Source organism: Halichoerus grypus, chromosome 9 (genome assembly GCF_964656455.1).
Source record: "Halichoerus grypus chromosome 9, mHalGry1.hap1.1, whole genome shotgun sequence".
Taxonomy (NCBI): Eukaryota; Metazoa; Chordata; class Mammalia; order Carnivora; family Phocidae; genus Halichoerus; species Halichoerus grypus.
This window is the reverse complement of record NC_135720.1, coordinates 140,993,025-141,011,905: the sequence shown is the minus strand read 5'-3', so window position 1 is coordinate 141,011,905 and position 18,881 is coordinate 140,993,025. Positions and strand designations below refer to the sequence as shown.

The 18,881-nt window shown below is 45.0% G+C and overlaps 2 protein-coding genes across 6 annotated transcripts in view; both read left to right on the top strand.

The window, feature by feature from the left end:
- RIPOR2 (RHO family interacting cell polarization regulator 2) overlaps positions 1 to 8,805 on the top strand; it is a 213,870-nt gene extending 205,065 nt beyond the window's left edge. For all 4 annotated transcript variants that reach the window (XM_078055749.1, XM_036112200.2, XM_036112203.2 and 1 more), the window contains exons 20-22: positions 543 to 626; positions 2,749 to 2,839; positions 6,938 to 8,805. In XM_078055749.1, the coding sequence (XP_077911875.1) occupies positions 543 to 626; positions 2,749 to 2,839; positions 6,938 to 7,035 (273 nt within the window). In that variant the 3' untranslated portion in view covers positions 7,036 to 8,805. The remainder of the gene's footprint in view (positions 1 to 542; positions 627 to 2,748; positions 2,840 to 6,937) is intronic.
- Positions 8,806 to 9,526: 721 nt separating this feature from the next.
- Positions 9,527 to 14,958, top strand: ARMH2 (armadillo like helical domain containing 2). Of its 2 annotated transcripts, XM_078055752.1 has the most exons (3): positions 9,527 to 10,618; positions 11,839 to 12,182; positions 14,446 to 14,958. In XM_078055752.1, exons 2-3 carry the CDS (start codon positions 11,915 to 11,917, stop codon positions 14,871 to 14,873), a joined length of 696 nt encoding a protein of 231 aa, XP_077911878.1. In that variant the 5' UTR covers positions 9,527 to 10,618; positions 11,839 to 11,914; the 3' UTR covers positions 14,874 to 14,958. The 2 variants fall into 2 exon arrangements, with proteins under 2 accessions (XP_077911878.1, XP_035968100.1); XM_036112207.2 differs by lacking the exon at positions 9,527 to 10,618 and having other exon boundaries at positions 10,625 to 12,182.
- The last annotated feature ends 3,923 nt before the right edge of the window (positions 14,959 to 18,881 follow it).

Here is an 18,881-nt window from a genome sequence, read left to right as displayed (position 1 = left end):
TAAGAAATATAAGGCATGGAGAAAGACACGAGCTTTCTCATGAAATAAGAACTAATTTTTACGTTGAGATTCTGATCCAGAGCATCCTTGGGCCCGCCTCCTCCACTCCTCCTTCCTGCTGGGATGTCCTCTTCCCAGCTGACATCTAACCCATCCTTCCCAGCCAGTCCACACATCGCCTTCCTGAGCCTGCCCTGTGACTTTGGAAGGTGACTGTCTTCCACGTGACTCCCCTAGCCTCGCGCAGCGTTCCCTGGAGCTAACACATCTCTTCTGTGCCTTCCTTCTAAACACTCTGAGCACTTTCGCTAGCCCTGAGGGTCTCTGGAAAGCTGCAGTCGTAACTTTGGATCTTCCAACTTCGATTGCCCAGTGTCGGTGACCTGGTAGAATATAAGCAATTAACGTATTGAATTAAGAGACAGCTCTTTGAATAAACATGAATTTTAGTGGATTTTTGTTTTGCTCTGAAGGTAGTGTGACATGTCGTATCTGTGGCGATAGCTCTAAAACCACAAACGGGGTCCCTCCCTCTCTTTCAGGCCTTGCTCTATTACTGTGAAGCGCTGACGAAGGCAAACCTCCAGCTCCAGAAGGCAGCTTGTCTGGCCCTGAAGAGCCTGCAGGTAAAACCCAGCCTTAGAGACCCAGACAGGTCAGCTCGGAGCAAGTCGGGGGCCAAGGACGCCGAAAGCTCTCTTCCCGTGCTCGGGAGCGCCGCGTTAGCAGCGCATCTTACTTCCTTCACTGTGGAACCTGTGTATTTGTTTGGGGATCTTTGTTGTTGATTTTCTTTTTTCTTTTTTCTTCTTTTTAAAATCTTTATTTAAATTCAATGTAGTTAACATATTATTAGTTTCAGAGGTAGAGGTCAGTGATTCGTCGGGTGCATATAACACCCGGTGCTCATTCTGTCACATTCCCTCCTTAATGCCCGTCACCCAGCTGCCCCATCCCTCCGGCCCCCTCCCCTCCAGCAACCCTCAGTTTGTTTCCTGTCATTAAGAGTCTCTTATGGTTTGTCTCCTTCTCTGATTTTGTCTTGTTTTATTTTTCCCTCCCTTGCCCTAGGATCCCCTGTTGTGTTTCTTAAATTGCTCACTAAATGTGACTTTGTTAGAGCCAACAACTTTCAGAAAACAATCGTGTGTTTCAGTAGCCCGCAGGTCAGGGTTAGAAATGTAGACCTTATCCCAAAAGAGAGGTGACATGATGATTTCCCCAATCTTTCTCATGTACAAAAAAACAGCAGGGACGGGGCGCCTGGGTGGCTCAGTCGGTTAGGCGTCTGCCTTCGGCTCAGGCCTGATCCCCGGGCCCTGGGATCGAGCCCCGCGTGGGGCCCCTCCTCTGTCACTCTGGGCTAAAATAAGCTGTGGTCTGCCCACACTGCCCACCGCGGTCAGCTGTCCCCCCGCTCCAACACCAGCGCTACCTGAGCCTGGCTTTCTCCCAGGAAAGATAGTCGCCCTCTGGTCCCTTTGTTGGCTCGTCAGAGTCTCAGGAGCAGCTTTTTGTGTCGCCCCACGCGGGCTCCTGCGCTTCCAGCTGCCCTGGCCCTGGCCGGTGCTGTGCCGAGAGACCCCACGCGAGGCCCCCCCCGCCTCCACGCGCTCGCTCCCATGTTCCGTCCCCGTCTGTGCACTGATGACCCCAGCCCGCCCCCCAGCCCCCCAGCATGTAGCCGGCTCGCTGCTGGCTCTGTCCGCTAGCAGGTCACCCGCAGATGCACCCAGCCCACCCGCCCCAGCCCTGTCATCTCAGTGGGTCGTGCGGCTCACCCTCACGCCCTTTACAGCCCGCGTCCTTCCAGCCGCATCTGTCCACTGTCTCCCCACTCTGCGCACCGGATCCGAGCCACCTCCCCGCCAGCGGCCTCTGCCTCCCCGGAGTCCGAACGCCTGCCGTGCGTGCTCGGCTACGGTCAGAGCGTCTTAACACAACACGAGCCCTGCTTCCCGAGCCCCGCCGTAGCTTTCCACGATTCCACGAAGGAAGGCCCAAACCCTTCCTGCGGCTTGTAGGGCTGTCTTTGAGGGGCGCCCCTCGCATGGACTGTATGTCCTTCTCCACCCCCCCAACACACACACACACACACACACCCCACTGCCCCACTTGGCTAATTGCTCTACGACCGCCCTTCCTCTGTGGACACTTCCCTGGTCAGACCAGGTCACAGTTCCCAGCCATGTCATGCCCTGTAGTGACTCTCTGTCCCACCGTCTGGCTTTCCACGGGACTGTAACCTCTTGAGAGCCAGAACCATGTCTTCATGGCTGAGTCCCCCGTGCCTGGCGAACTGCCCGGTTCGGAAAGTGCTAGATGAATGCGCAGTAAACACAGACGAATTCCCACCGCCGACCTTTCCTCCGCGCCTCCGTTTTGGTCTAAACTAAGCGTTAACAATCCGTACGTTAGCGCTGTCTTGGAAGCAGGGAGGTGCAGCAGAAAGAACTCCCAGGAGTGGCTTCTCTTCTGGAAAGCAGGCTGGTCTCCCGGCTTCCCGATGCCCTCTGGGGTGTCCTCTGGGAAATGAGGGGTTTAGCAGATTGTCGGGGCTCCTGCAAGCACGCGCCCTGGGCTCCGTCCCAGGAAATTCTAGTACCGCAGCCCCTGGATGACACTCAGCGAGCCGTGGGGCCCCCCGGGGGAGACGGCCTTAACGTCCGCACCAGCTGTGGGGTACTGCGTCTCGGGGGACCCCAGACAGAAGTGTCAGAGCGCTATCTCACGACTTTCTCCCTGCAGGCCACCGAAAGCATTAAAATGCTCGTGACGTTGTGTCAGTCCGACACTGAAGAAATCAGAAACGTGGCCTCCGAGACCCTCTTGTCTCTCGGTGAGTTTTTTTTTTTACCCGATTGTTTCCTTTTGGCACTCAGGAAGGGAAGTGAAAGGAGATGTTCCGTGTGCACTGTTTGAGCAGTTTCCCTCCGTGGGCTCTCTGCTCACACTCACACACACTCACACAGCGTATGTCACACTCACACACGCAGGGTGTGACACACACACACACAGGTATGAGGAACTGGTCAGTTTCCATCTTGCTTCAATGCCCTGTTCTCACCGTCTGGTGTAGAGGGTGAGGGTTGCTCTCTGGAGCCTCTCTAGATGGATCCGTCTGTGCGCTCTCTGGAATCAAGAACATAGATTTGAACCGGGAGGCTGAGACAGTAGTCAGGAATCCAGCTGGGATGGCGAGGTTGGGCTGGCCCTCGTAGGAGGGGCAGTGAGTGGCTGAGATTGCGGAGACGCGCCCCAGGGTATGCCCTAACCCCCTGCTCCCAGGGCCTCACCCTGGCTCTCCGATGAACCCCTGGTTGCCCCGTGGGCCAATGCCCACCTGAGCCCTGACACCAGAGAAAAGAAGTGAAGTGTATCTTTTATTCTGGAATAGCCAGATAAATCTTGCCCTTCACTTCACTTTAGAAAGCTCCGTGCCCACCAGGCTGCACACCTTTATTCCTGCTGGGGAGTGAGGAGGGTGGAGAGAGGCTTTCTTAATCCTGCATAACAGATAGTTGCTATTTTAATGCTACACCTGCTCTCAGTGTGTAAAAACTAGACTCCCGAAAGTCCTCAAATCTAATCCGGTTGATAATACTCGTTGGAAAAAAGCCACCCCGGCTTGACTATAGTAGCTTAATAACGTAAGGGGGAATCTCATGGCATTTGTAATCACCGTGAAGCTCACATCCATTGTAGGCGTCCTTTCTTACAGTTACTGAAGTAATAACACTTCCTTCTGCTATTGAATATATCATCCACTGCACAGAAATCCAAGCCAGCGTATGTTTGTTTAAAGGATAAAACAGTTATTCCTTATGGCTGTTTTAGGCATACAAATGATTTAATTCCCTAAAAATGTGCCCAGGGTGTTATTAGTTCGAGCTTCCTTTATCCCTTCATGCCCTGAAATAACTGAAGGTAAGCCGGACGTTAGGAACGCAGAACCAGCAACGCCTCTTCACCCAGTGCAAGCTGAAGAGCGTGAGCCCTGCTGGGGGCGCCCCAAACTTCACTTAAGCTGCACCCCCAGCACCATTTCCGGGAGGCATCCTTATCCGTGCTTCACTTTGGCTTTTTATTTTATTTTACTTATTTATTTGACAGAGAGAGAGCATGAGCAGGGAGAGGGGCAGACGGAGAAGCAGGCTCCCTGCGGAGCAGGGAGCCCGATGCAGGACTCGATCCCAGGACCCCGGGATCATGACCTGAGCCGAAGGCAGACGCCCAACCGACTGAGCCCCCCAGGCGCCCCTTCACCTTGGCTTTTCCCCTGCGCTGCTCCCCCCAATCCCCGTGCCCCCTCACACCACCAGCTGGTGGTTCTCAATGTCAGCCGCACATTGGCATCACCAAGAAAGCTTTAAGATGCGCCCATGCCTGGGCTCCGCTTCCAAAGATGCTCTTTCCATTGGGCCTCGGCACTGTGTTAAAAGCCTCCAGGTGATTCTACCATGAAACAAGTTTGAACTCAATGCTCTGAATCGCCTTTGACCCTAATACACAAATACAGTCTCACACAGATGGCTGAATCAGTCATTGTATCCACTGGATCCCCCTCTGGTAACGGGGCTGTCCCAGTATTCACAGGTGGCTAGGGAGCATTTCCGTATGGCTACTGTGAATGAGGAACTGAAGTTTAATTTTATTTAATTTTGAGTAGTGAGCACTTAAACTTGCATACCACACGAGACCGGTGGCTGCCATGTTGGGCAGAGCAGTTTTCCCCATTAGCTATGGCCATTCCATTGTGCTCCGGCTAGATCTCAGTCCGGTTTGGAACCACATGCCGGACATCCCAGAGCGCAGGCCCTTCTCCTCTAACACCCTGACTGCTTCACAGGGCTGTTAAAAGAGCAGAGGAGGAGCCAACACAGGTCATCGGCCACTGGACGTTAGTCAGGGTGAGGTGCCCCGTAGACGGGCCCCAGTTGTATCTCTGTGGTAATGTTGGGGTACAGCTATAGAGGATTTGCTCTGTGCCGGGCACTGGGTTGAGGGATCTGCATGGGTTAGCTCATTTAATCGTCCCATGGACTCCGTGAGGGAAAAGTGCAAATAGTCCCATTTTAGGGAGCGGTACATGGAAGCATAACTCACCTATGGATTCCCAGAACTTGTAAGCACTGGGATGGAATCCTGACCCACCCAGACTCTGGGGGACTCTAGGGAAAGAACTGAACACTTCTGATTTGCAATATATCCATGAGCAAACTAGCAACTGGCCAGGTATTCGCTCTTTTTTAAATAGGGTTAGTTAGCCAAGGTATCCAGGGTATGTGCAAGTAGGCGAGGTAGGAATGGGCCTAACTCAGGCCCTCTGTCTCTGTCTCCCCCTGTCATCACCTGGAAAGATGCTGTATTCAGTGTTTTACGTATCAGGGATTTGTGTAAATATTTCGTTTCAAATAAAGGGTTCTACTCCAAAGTAATAAAAAAGGTGAAAAAATATAACATTTGCCTCAGAAAAGTCAAGGCATGCAGAAACAATCAACAGAAATCTCTAAAAATTGGTGGCCTTTGCCAAGAGAAAAGTTCATCATGTTCTTTTAAATGCAGGCGAATCCCTACTTTTCTATGTGATGTATTACTGAAAAACTTAAATGTACCCCCCCTAAAAGCAAAGACAAACTTTTGGTTGATTGAGAGGCTTCTGTTTTCAGGGACTACAATATATTATAAAACCCATAATTACACACCCTTTCAAAAACCCACTAACATCAATGTAGTCCCAGCATTTCATGAATCTTTTTTTTCTTCGCAATAACTTGTGATTGAGCACAACTCATACTCCCATCTTTGTCCTTCTTGTATTAAATGCATGAACGCCTGCTTCTTATCACTAGTTATCTATGATTTTTTTCCCATTTCCTAATCATTGTTTTAGATAGGAAAAACGGTACGGAGTGTTCAAATAATTTGCAAATCAATGTTGGCTGTTCGAGATGACTACTGATGGAAGTGACCTAGCTGCTGGCTGGTAGACAGATCACCACATGGGTCCATGGCAAAGAGTAATGTTTTAGCTCAAGTGTGACAGCCTAAGTTTGACTTTTACAAAAGACCGTTTAGATATGCCAATATGTAATGTGAAAAAGTAAAAGTCCTGTCGAAGTTCAATGCTTTGAAGTCAAGGATCAGCCATACTGAAATCCCTAACGCACTTAAAATATAATCCATATGACTTCTCAGGAAGAAATCTATCGTGTGAAATTATCCCCATCAAATGCCCGTAGAACTTCTACTGTTTCACACCCTGACATTCATTTAGTCTCTGGCATTCCCTCAAAAGTTCTTGCTTGTTGTACGAAGGACAAAAGAGACAAACCCATAAAGCAGACTCTTACCTCTAGAGAACACCCTGCTGGCTACCAGAGGGGAGGTGGGTGGGAGTGGAGGGAAGAGGTGATGGGGATGAAGAGCACACTGATCGTGATGAGCACTAAGTAAGGTATAGAATGGTTGAATCACTATACTGTACACCAGAAACTAATATAACACTGTATGTTAACTGCACTGGGAGTTTTTTTTTTTTTTTAAAGGGCGCCTGGGTGGCTGAGTCGGTTAAGCGTCCATCTTCGGCTCGGGTCATGATCCCAGGGTCCTGGGATCGAGTCTCGCATCGGGCTCCCTGCTCAGCGGGAAGCCTGCTTCTCCCTCTCCCTCTGTCCCTCCCCCCACCCATGCTCTCTCTCTCTCTCAAATAAATAAAATCTTAAAAAAAAAAAAAACATATAAAAAAAGTTCTTGGTCATTTAAACATTACCTAGAAAACAACATAATTAAGAGTATCAGAAGATGATTTCCCTGCGTAAAGTTAACAGCAAAATTACACAGCGATCCATTCCCAAACAACTGGTATTGTTATCCTGAGGGATGAATGAGAAAGCCACGTTCCAACTGCTGTTGGTTTTTGATGTTCTGTGTGCAGGGGAAGACGGGCGGCTGGCATATGAACAACTGGACAAGTTTCCTCACTGTGTTCACGTTGGAGGGCGCCATGGGACGGAAGTCGCTACGGCATTTTAATGCGCTCTCCCGTACAGCTCTCTTTCTAAATGGCCCTGTTCATCAAAGTGGTGCTGGGGTCGAGCGGGAATGCTTACAACTTGAAGCGCTCTGTTGAGATTGTCTGGCAATGTAACGTGTTATAGATAGAATTCAAAATCGAGTTTTCCAGGACCTAGCCACTTTTCCTTTGGCCAGTAGAATCGGGCTGTGTAGTACTCTGTAGATTTTATTGTCGATGGCGTCTGACAGTACTTAGTTAAAGAGCCCATCTTATCGCATATGTGTGGAATTTTAAAACAGCCATCTTTGTACTTTTTTGGAAGTTCTTCTATAAGCCTAAAATAGTCACGTGATGCTTTGATGCCTATCCTACGCCTTGCAGTTTTTCTCTGTCGTGTTCTCAGGGTTGAGTGGCCCCGTTAGCTACCTAATTTCACCTTAATGCAAAGCACACAAAAAAAGAATTTCTTCAAATAAAGGTTTGCCTGCAGAACTTGGTAAAACAACACATTGTAAGAGTTTAATTTTTCTTTTAATTTTATTTTCCTCAAGCCTCCACTACTTCTGTTTCTTTTCTCCATCCTGAAAGTCCCAAAAGCATGTTTCCATGGTTAAAAGACAGGTGGATGACTAAGAGCTACCTTATTAAGTTTATACCTGTACTCCTTAAAAAAAACACATTCAAAGTTTAAGCTTTTTTAAACAAGAGCCATTTTTTAATGATACTTTTACAATAGAGATATTTTGCTGCTATGACAAATCAAAACCAAAAGTCATGGATTCAGAAAGCTGTGATGCTCTTTGAAGTAGAAGTACTTGGAAGTTGGAGGACTCTTAATGGGGTGAGAGCAGAAGGACATTCCAAGTGGTCCTTGCTTCTACAGGAATTACCATGAGATTAGGAAGGAGAAGAATGCCCCTAGGGACCGTCACTGCCCCCAGAGAAATCATTCATCACTGGGTGGGATCTCTTGGCCAAATAGTTAAAGTAACAACAGCTTCCTTTATTGCTTCCCTATCAGGGTAGCAAGTCCTCTAAATAAACTACAAGACCATTCAATAGCTTTTCTTCCTCTTAAGAGTATACATGATGGGATATGCCAAGATCTCAAAATAATATGTGTGAGTGTTATTTAAACTGTGGAGTATCAACTGTATTCTGGACGTGTTTGTATAAAATATCATTTAGGTGTCTTTTAAATATTTACATTTTAGCAAGACCTTTAAGAACAACTCGTGTTCCATTTTAAAGTAAAAATTGTTGGGGCGCCTGGCTGGCTCAGTTGGTAGAGCGTGTGACTCTTGATCCCAGGGTCATGAGTTTGAGCCCCACATTGGGCGTGGAGCCTACTTAAAATAAAAAATTAAAAAAAAAAAAAGTAAAAATTGTTTGCCAGGCTTCCTGGCAAATAGTTCTTTCAACTGTGAAGTCATAATGTGTATATATATTTGTATATTTATAAATATTATATATATGCATATATCCTTCATTTTAAAGGTACCTTGTACAGTCTACGGTTAGTATGTATGTCTATAGTCTATGTTAAATGGTTGCAATGATTCTTTTTACAGAAAGTCAAATCACAAATGTTACAGAGTTTTTTGTTTGGTTTGTTTGGGGTTTTTTTCTAATTTTTTGAATATTGCATGAGTAATTAATTCCATATCTTTTGTATTCATTTCTGCATTTTATTTTTGCTCGAAGGGGGTGCTTTTAGTTTTGTGGCATTTGTATCCATCACTCTTTCAATCATGTAAGTTAAAATAAAAATTATTTTTGAATTATTAGTCTCATGTGCAGAGCCTGCTCTTTGTTTTTCCCATGCCCTCCTTCACCTGGCATTTCTACAACACGGTGCACCTCATTCTCAACCTGAATTTATCATTATCTTGAAATTCCTTCACTTGTAAATGAGGATCATAATATTGCCCTCTCAGATTTGTTGTAAAGCTAATGGGAGCAAAAAGAGCTGTGTTTCAGAATCGTGTTATCTCTGAGCAGAGACCATGAGCCCCCTGAAGATGAAAAGAGCCTTCATTTATTTGTGTGTGCTCCCAGCCCGTACCCCACCAGCATCATCACAGACGGGCCCCTCGCATTCAGCTGTGAGCTCAAGTGTTCACCGACTGACATCAAATACCAGTGATTGTTTTTACTGAGTCAGCAGGAAAAGATTTTTTTTTCTATAAGGTTCATTTCTATACTGTTTAACTGAATTGCCTTCCTTACTTCACAAAATTGTAAAGTAAAATTGTAAACCCCCATTCAGCAGACAACACCAGCACTTCTCACTGTATCCGAAAAGCAAATTAGTCAAATAGAAAAATGAAGATTTTTATCCCTGAAATTTTCCCAGAGACAATATCTCTTATTAAATAAATACTACCTTGATTTTGAGAAATTTCTAAGTATACTTTGTGTGTTTGCTAAAAACTAGATCTCTAATTTCTCATTTATGCAACAAGTAATTTTTTTTGCATACTTACTGTGAATGAGGTGTACGCTCAAAGAATATGACTGTTTTTTGCACTGCAGATCAGCAGTGAAGAAAACACAAAAGGCATAAAAATCTTTGCCCTCATATGCTGGCAAGGGGAGAAAACGAGATCTGGAAGGCAGTCATAATTGTACAAGGCTGGGGATGGGACAAGTGACAGGGCAAAGGTCACAGGGTAGAGGAGAGTGGTCCGGAAAGGTCTGACAGAAAATTGCACGTGCGGAACTGATGGGGTGAACCATGTGGATACCTCCGGGAAGAACATTCCAAGCAGAGGTAACAATAAGCACAAAAGCCTTGAAGAGGAGCCATGCTTGGGGTTTTAGATTTTCTAGTAGCCACGTTTTAAAAAGTACAGAGAATAGGGGACGTTAACTTTAGTAAGATATCTTTTATTTAGCCTAACATATCCAAAATATTTCAACTTGTAATCAATAACAAAAATTAGCAATATGATATTTTGCATTTTTTTCATACTAAGTCGTCAAAATCCAGTATGTAGTTTACGTTTACAGCCCATATCAACTCAGACTCGTCACACTTCACGCGCTCCAAAGCCCCTGTGGCCACCGTGCTGGACAATGCATGTCTCTGTTTCCCACGCTGTCGCATTCCTGCCCTTTACTGCATCTGCACACGTGCTCACGTACGTGCACGCACACAGGTGTGGATTCAGGGCTCCAACGGTGCGTTACATGTTTGTCATGTCTCTTCAGGCTCTTTTAATCTACAACAGTAGCCCCGCACCCCCTTTCCTCTCAAGCTTGCATACCTTGATGTATTTGAAGAGTCCAGGCATGTACACTTTGTAGAAGATCCCAAATCTGGACATGGGGGATCCAAATTTCTACTTTGAAAGCAGAGCCTTGTTGATAAGTTGGAAGTGAAATGTGAGACAGATAAAAGCCAAGGATGAATCCAAAACTTTCAACCTGAACAGGTGCAAGGATGGGGTGCCATCTTCCAAGACAGAGAAAGGGAGCTGCTGCAGGCTTAGAGAGGAAGACCAGGAATTCTGACTTGGACATGTTATATTTGAGAAGCCTCTTAGACAGCCAACTGGATGGCTATCAAGTTGACGACTGAATATGTTTGGAGTTCAGGTGAGAAATCCAGTTAAAAATAAAATTGGGGGAGGGGGGTGCACCTGGCTGGCTCAGTTGGTTGGAGCATGTGACTCTTGATCTCAGGGTCGTGAGTTTGAGCCCCACATTGAGAGTAGAGATACTTAAAAATAAGTTTGAAATATATATATATATATAAAATTGGGAGTCTTCAGCATATGGATGGCACTGAAAGCCGGGAGACTGGTTTATCTAGGAAGTATAGATCGAAACAAAGAAGAGCCTATGAGGCCTGAGGCTTGGGACACTCCACTATTTACAGGTCATAAAGAGGTGGAACCAGCAAAGGGAAATGGAGGGTGGTAAGCAGAAGAACAATTGGGTATGACAGCTTAGAAGTTAGGCAAAAAAGGCGTTTCAAGGAGAAAGTGTCAAATGCTGAAGACCGAGAATTGGATTCAGCAGAATGAAGGTCATCAGTGACGCTGACGAGCAATCCCAGTAGATTCGTGGGTTGGAAATCTCTCTTTGGAGTACATCCAAGAGAGGATGGAAGAATACTTGAAACGGTGAGTATGGCCACTCTTTGAAGAGTTGTATGAAGGGGCGCAGAGCAGTAACTCGGCGGAGGGGTTATATGAGGTCAAGAAAGTGTTTTACTTTTTTACTGAGAAAAAGTACAGCATGCTTGTTGATGATGCAAACGATCCAGTCGCGATGGAAAAATTAGTTAAGGCAAGAGAAGAGCTGTAGAGCCATCTCCCTGAGTGGGGCGAGGGGTGGCTGAAATACGCTGCCTGAATGGAGAGGGCGTCCATAACAGCCGGACAGCAGGGGTCCGTGTGCACGATGCAGCGAGGTGGGCGCGGTGAAGACAACTGTGCAAGTGCCCTTTAGCCTGCTTCTATTTTCTCAGCGAGATAGGATCAATACAGGACATCAGTGATGTGGAGAAAAAGTCTGATTACGTGACAAACAAGCAGAACAGGGATAATCCTACGGAAGGAGGTTCAGTACGTGTCGGAATAAGCAAAGTAAAACAGGCAAGCGGCTAGCAGGTGCTGCCCAAGCAAAGGTGCAAAGGCAGGAATGCACCTCGTGTGCGTGAGGGGGAACCGGTTTGGTCCAAGCCGAGATGCTACACACCCAGAGAAGTGAAAGGAAACTTGGTGTAGCTGAAATCGCAGACGGCCTTCGATGCCGGCCTAGAGAATCAAGGCATCCCTGCTTCCCCCTGACTGGTGTATTCCGCTCTCCAGGGTTGCTAAGTGATGCATTCCAGAGTTCTTGACTATGAACTTCGGCTGCTGAACCACCACTGGCTCTTTCCACGCGATGGCTAAGACCCGTGTTTATTATGTGCAGTGTTGGACGCGGATTTACCGCTACTTTTTGGGGCTGTGTTGGCGTGTGCAGAGGTTCTGGAATGTCACTGTCAAGCACTTTTTCGTGAAGAAGGAGGAGGAAGGAGACGTCCCTTCCGCTGAAAGTATTTTTCACAAAGAAAAAATCGTGGTGCTTGGCCATTTATTGAAGGATGAATCTTTAGCTGTTGAGAAGAGGGCTCAAGCTGCGCACCGAATTGGACTGCTGGCCTTCACAGGTACGGACTGAGCCAGCTGGCCTCACAGAGCTCCTCCGAAATCTCTTTGCTTGTTATAACACCGTAAGTTAGTGACTTTTCAGAGGTCTGGTCTTAGATGCCCGGGACGTTTCCTTTGCCTAAAGTTTTAGTTCTTTGTCTTTGTACGACCAAAGACATTTGCCAATCATTTTCTCAAGGATCTCATGTTTTGCAAGAGTGAGTCCATCAAGTAAACGACGAAGAATTTTCCCACTTTTATTAGTTAAAAACACACATACCGAAATTGCCTAACGAAGTTCTCATTATTATGTTAAAAAAAATCAAAGAATCTATACTGAGTTGATGTAACTCCCACCGAGTAATATGATTTCAACACAGAGTAAAAGCGCTTGGGATTTTATTTTTTATCTTGTAAAAATGCGTCACGTGGAAACTACCTTAGAAAAAGCATTAAGAGCTTAATGCTATTAAAACACCTACCAGGAAAGACAGTCAGTACATCAGTGAAAAGCAACTGTTAATGTATATTTGGCCAGAAAGTTAAGTGGTAAACTGCTTAAACACACACTGCTCTAGTAATCATCAGGTTTAAACTCACTCCCACGTTTTTTTCCTAATAAATTTCAGGATATACAATGAAATTTTATAGATAATCTTCAACAACACATCTTTTTTTTTTAATTTTTATTTATTTATTTTTTATTATTAACATATAATGTATTATTTGTTTCAGGGGTACATGTCTGTGATTCATCAGTCTTACACAATTCACAGCGCTCACCATAGCACATACCCTCCCCAATATCTATCACCCAGCCACCCCATCCCTCCCACCCCCCTCCCCTCCAGCAACCCTCAGTTTGTTTCCTGAGATTAAGAGTCTCTTATGGTTTGTCTCCCTCTCTGGGTTCGTCTTGTTTCATTTTCCCCCTCCCTTCCCCTATGACCCTCTGCCTTGTTTCTCAAATTCCTCGTATCAGTGAGATCATCTGATAATTGTCTTTCTCTGATTGACTTATTTCGCTTAGCCTAATACCCTCTAGTTCCATCCACGTCGTTGCAAAGGCAAGATTTCATTTTTGATGGCTGCATAATATTCCTTATATATATATATATATATATATATATATATATATATATATATATATATACCACCTCTTCATTATCCATTCATCTCAACAACATGTCTCTTGATTAGAAGCTCTGGCTGGTAGCTCTAATTATCAGAGATAGATTGATCTCTTTTTTAAGGGTAAAATGAGTTACCTAGATGGGAGTTTGAGAGACTACATTTTTCAAATGGTGTCCATGAGAGAAAACATTTACCGTTTTCAAGGACCAAGGGGCCCTAGGGGCCAGAATGGGTGAGAACCACTGGCACAGAGCTAGAAGGAAGGCCGGAGACTCCTGTGTGAAGGAAGGAGAGAAGGAGCCCACCGCTTGAGAAGGCCAGTTGCCTGTCTAGCCATTTGGGGGAAGGGCTAGCTATTTATAAGAGGGTCAGAATTCCTTAACTTGCTGTTATGTAGTCTTAGTTATACTGGTGGGAAGCAGGGAAGGGCTTATGCCCAGGCTTCAACGAAAGCTTTATCGTTGGCTAGAATATCCTTGGGCCTGTGGGACTGTGAGAGTGCCAATAAGAGAAATGCAAGCCGGTTCACAGCTCCAGTGGCCAGAATCTGGCCAACCATGCCACCTACTTCTTCCCGTCTCAATAGTCCTCATCCCATGTTTTCTCGGCTACTTTCTTGGGGTTTGAGATTTGCACGAGGGAAATCTGGGGTTCAGGTATATGATGAAAGTAGAGTCTAGGACCAGGTTGGGTCCGTAACCAAAGCAAGAAAATTCTTTTAACGTCACGTTGCTCCCCGATCTGCAAGAGCTGGGCTGAGAGATGAGAAATCAGAGAGAACGGGACAGCAATGGACAACTCATGAAAAGCCTCTCTCTCATCAGTTAGACCCTGCTGGCTTTGCAAGGCAGCGTTTTGGTTCTTCTTTTTGTTTGCTCTAACACTCTAGGTATTTTTCAAGGACTGAAGACAGAGAATCCGGAATAAGACCATGAGGGAGCACCGCCGGTTTTGCTCACCTTAGATACTGACAGGCGGGGGCTTGAATGAAGGAACGAGGGAGGAGGCTTACGCAGGCAGGGAATTTCCAGGGCTTTGCCTAGGGAAATGCAGGAGTCACCGTGTCCGTATACAGCAGAAAGAATATGGAGGCATCAGCACTCAGATGTTGCTAGCAATACTTCTGAAATGCAAATACTTGTTTTCCAGGAGGACCGGCTGCTGGGAAATTTGCAGCTGAGTACATGAAAGAAGTAGCTCACTTGTTGAAAGATCATGCCATGGCACCAAAGGTAAAGATCTCGTTGCTCCAGAGTATAGCGTGTTGGTGTTACTTAAACCCCGTCAGCCAGAAGAGGGCCAAACATCTGAAGTTTATTCCTATCCTCGTTGAGGTTTTTGAGGACAAACTCGACTCTACGACCAAAAGTGAAATAAACAACAGCCTCCTTGTTAAATTCTGGACTTGCTATGTTCTCTCCGTCATGACGTGCAATAACTTGTCCTGCGTAAAGGAGCTTAAAAACTACAGTATTCTGAAATATCACTTGCAAATACTGGCGACTGAGAATTGGTCTGGGTGGCCTGAGAATTTTGCAGAGGTGCTGTATTTCCTAATTGGTTTTCACAGGAATTAATTTCTCCGAATGCAGCTGACGCAGCTATCTATACCACTGCATCAGCCTGGAAAACCGGAATAAATAATAAAAAGTCGATACAGTCTTCTTCGGTGTTTTCTTTTAGGTAGTTAAGAAATTCTATATACATCTTCAACGGTCACTGAAATAACCACACGTATGAAAAGGGCCACTCTTTAAAGTGACCTCAGAAAAATTAAGTTCATAATATGGGGATTCATTGAAAGATGAGTTCTGTATATAACTGTTAGGAGCAATGGTATGTTTTGGGGGTTATTAGATGACGTACAGCCAAGGCACCCAACCCAAGCCCCAGCTACCCCTTGTAGAGGGCACTCTTACCCCACCTGGATCCTCTCAGCCCTGATGATTTCAGTGCCGGCCCTCCAGCTGCCACGCCTTTAGCCGAGAGGCTCTTCTGGCCACCAGAACATGATTCTGTTGTATGTCGGGCCAGCAGGAAATTCGGGGGAATGAACACCCCAGAAAAGCAGCCCTCAACTCCCCTGAGGGAGCTCTGGATGGAGGTGGGATTCCGTCTGCTCCGACCCCTAGACAGCCTGAAGGTAGGCTCTTGGGTTTTCCTAAGATGTGCACCCTCCCTATTGGATCGTTAGGGGATAGGTAACAGAAAACCTGCACTTGACTTCTGTGTTCCCCAGGGTCATGAAAAGCTTTATTGCAAAAGGTAGTATTTATCGCAAGTGCCTAAGGGATGTGCACCCGTTTCTCCAGCTACACTAACAGTCGCCTCTAGCTGACGTTGCGGCCACCGTAGGTTGAATTATGCGCTTTCATTTGTCACAAACGGGCTTTGACCAGGCTGTGCTCCAGCCTGATGCTTCCGCCTTTATTAAACAGGTGGTGTCGTCCTGTGATCCTCGCTTGTATTTATTACAGGAACGCTGAGAGGGACGCGGATCACACCACGGGGACCTACGGGCCTCTCGCAGGCAGGGGGTGCGGGAGGTGTTCTCAGACCTTCAACCAGGCAAAGCTGTGTTCTGCTGCGCACCTGCGTGTTCTCATCCACGGTGGCTTTTGTGAACACAGAGTTTCTCCAGCTAGAATCCCATTTACCGGGGTAGATTAAGGGTTGGAAATCGGAAGTCCCATCGAGAGACTGGGTCGTGGGCAGAAATTACTTTTTTTTTTTTTCCTGTGTCTCGTTTTTTTATGGTTTTGCAGCAGAATGCCCGACATGAAACATAATTGTAAATATTCGGCTGTGCAAAAGAGAATAGTGCTTAAGTACAGAAGGAGACATGATTTTTTTTTTTTTTAAATAAATACTTAAACACAACTCGGGTCCCACAAGCACCTGGACTCGAAGGTCTGTGCGGCGGAGCTGCCTGCCTGTGGTTTTAAATGCTTTTTAAATTAAATTTTATTGTATTTCAAAGTAATACACGAACATGATTTAAAAAGTCAAATAACCCAAGGCCTCTGACAGAAAAATAGCAATCCCCAGACTCCCTCCTGATTCACACTCCCAGAGGTAACCGTTGGAATTCTTTTGGCTGTTTCTTCTGGTATTTACTTACCTCCATAGCTGTAAATAGTTCACATGCATTGCCAATTCTTTTTTTTTTAAGATTTTATTTATTTATTAGAGAGAGCACAAGTAGGGGGAGAGGCAGAGGGAGAGGGAGAAGCAGGCTCCCCGCCGAGCAGGGAGCCCGACGTGGGGCTCGATCCAGGACCCCGGGATCATGACCTGAGCCGAAGGCAGACACTTAAGAGACTGAGCCACCCAGGCGCCCCTTATACATTGCTAATTTTTTTTTCAATTTTAGGTATTTTTCCTTTTACTTCTTAATATGACAGATAAGACTTAGGGTTGTAACCCTGTCCCTTGCCTGTGTCCACATGCCCTCCTCTTCCTCTCTCAGGTATAATCATGCCATCATTGGAAGATCTGGGACGCCTGGGTGGCTCAGTCGTTAAGCGTCTGCCTTCAACTCATGATCCTAGAGTCCTGGGATTGAGTCCTGCATCGGGCTCCCTGCTCGGCAGGGAGCCTGCTTCTCCCTCTGCCTGCCGCTCTCTCTCAAATAAATAAATAAAATCTTAAATTAAAAAAAGGATGTATTATCTATATCACTGTTAATTAACTATATAACTTGTTAATTAAAACAAATAGGAATACTTCAATATTTTTCATGGCTAAGTCATATCGCGTAGTGTGATTTTCTTCTTCGTACAACTCTGTTTTCCCTGGAGTCTTGTTCCTTTGTTTTGTGGCTTTAGTTTCACTAATTGATTCCCACTCTCTATAGCTGTTCAACCACTCTCCATAGTTTCACACTGTGTAATTGTCAGCTCCCATATCCTGGCTACCGTAGATAATGCTGCAATAAACACAGGGGTGCATATACCTTTTCAAATTAATGTTATCATTTTCTTTGGGTAAATATCCAGTAGTGGAATTTACTGGATCATTTTTAACTTTTTGAGCAGCCTCCATACTGTTTTCCACAGTGTCTTTTCTCCACATCCTCACCAACACTTATTTCTTGTGTTTATTTTAGCCATTCTGACAGACATAGAGTGACATCTCTTTGTGGTTTTAATTTGCATTTCTCTGATGATTAGCAATGTTGAGCATCTTTTTATGTATCTGTTGGCCATTTGTATTCTTCTTTGGAGAAATGCCTATTTAGGTCCTCTGCCCATTTTTAATTGGGTTATTTGGTTTTTTGGTGTTGAGTTGTGTAAGTTCTTTACCTATTTTAAATATTAACCCTTTATTGGATGTATCATTTGCAAGTATCTTCTCCCGTTCGGTAGGTTGCCTGTTTGTTTTGTTAATGGTTTCCTTGGCTGGGCAGAAGATTTTTATTTTGGTGTAGTCCCAATACTGTAATTTTGCTTTTGTTTCCTTTGCCTCTGGAGACATACCTAGAAAAGTGTTTTTATGGTTGATGTCAAAGAACCTTCCGGCTATGTTTTCTTCTCTAAGTTTTATGATTTCAAGTCTCACATTTAAGTCTTAAATCCATTTTATTTTTGTGTATGGTGTAAAAGTGGTCTGGTTTCATTCTCTTGCACGTAGCTGTCTAGTATTGCCAACACCATTTATAGAAGATTCTCTTTTCCCCATTGTATGTCCTTGCTTCCTTTGTCATAGATTGACCGTACAAGTGTAGGTTTATTTCCGGGCTCTCTGTTCTGTTCTACTGACCTATGTGTCTATTTTTGTGCCACTACCATATTGTTTGGATTACTACAGCTTTGTTGTAGATCTTGTAATCTGGGATTGTGATACTTCTTTGTTCTTCTTTCTCAAGATTGTTTTGGCTGTTCAGGGTCTTTTGTGGTTCCATACAAATCTTAGGACTATCTGTTCTAGTTCTGTGAAAAATGTTGTTGTACATGTCAATACTTTATCCTTGGTCTTGGTTTTTATATCTTAGAGTTTCTTCTTTTCTACTGCATCAGAGTATTCCACTGTATGACTGAACTATAATTTATATAATTTTAAGCATGGACATTTAGATTATTCCCAGTCTTTTGATAGGTTAAAGTTGTAATAACTTTAAATATAGATCATTTCACACGTGTGAGTACATCTGTGGAATAGATTTCTAGAAATGGATTTCTTGGCAATATTTATATTTTCATTTAAGTTTCCTTCTGGGCCCTGCTTTGTCACTTTCCCTCATCTTTTCTTGACTATTAGCTGTCTTCATCAGGGTGAGATTATGTCTTTTGTAGTTTACTATTATTATTTTTTTAGTAGGAATATGGATTCTTTTTTTTGTATTATGTTAGTCACCATACGTTACATCATTAGTTTTTGATTGTAGTTTACTATTATCTTTAATGGGATCTAGGGAGACACAGGAGATAAACGGCTGTGTTTGACTCTCCTGCTTAACCAGAAATTGCTAAGGCCCCTCTTCTGACAATGCTTAGAGGACTCTGGGTTAACATTTTACCTACAGAGGTGTAGCTTGAAAGGCAGGCTGGCTACATTGCTGTATTCAAGTTCTTTTTTTTGGTCTC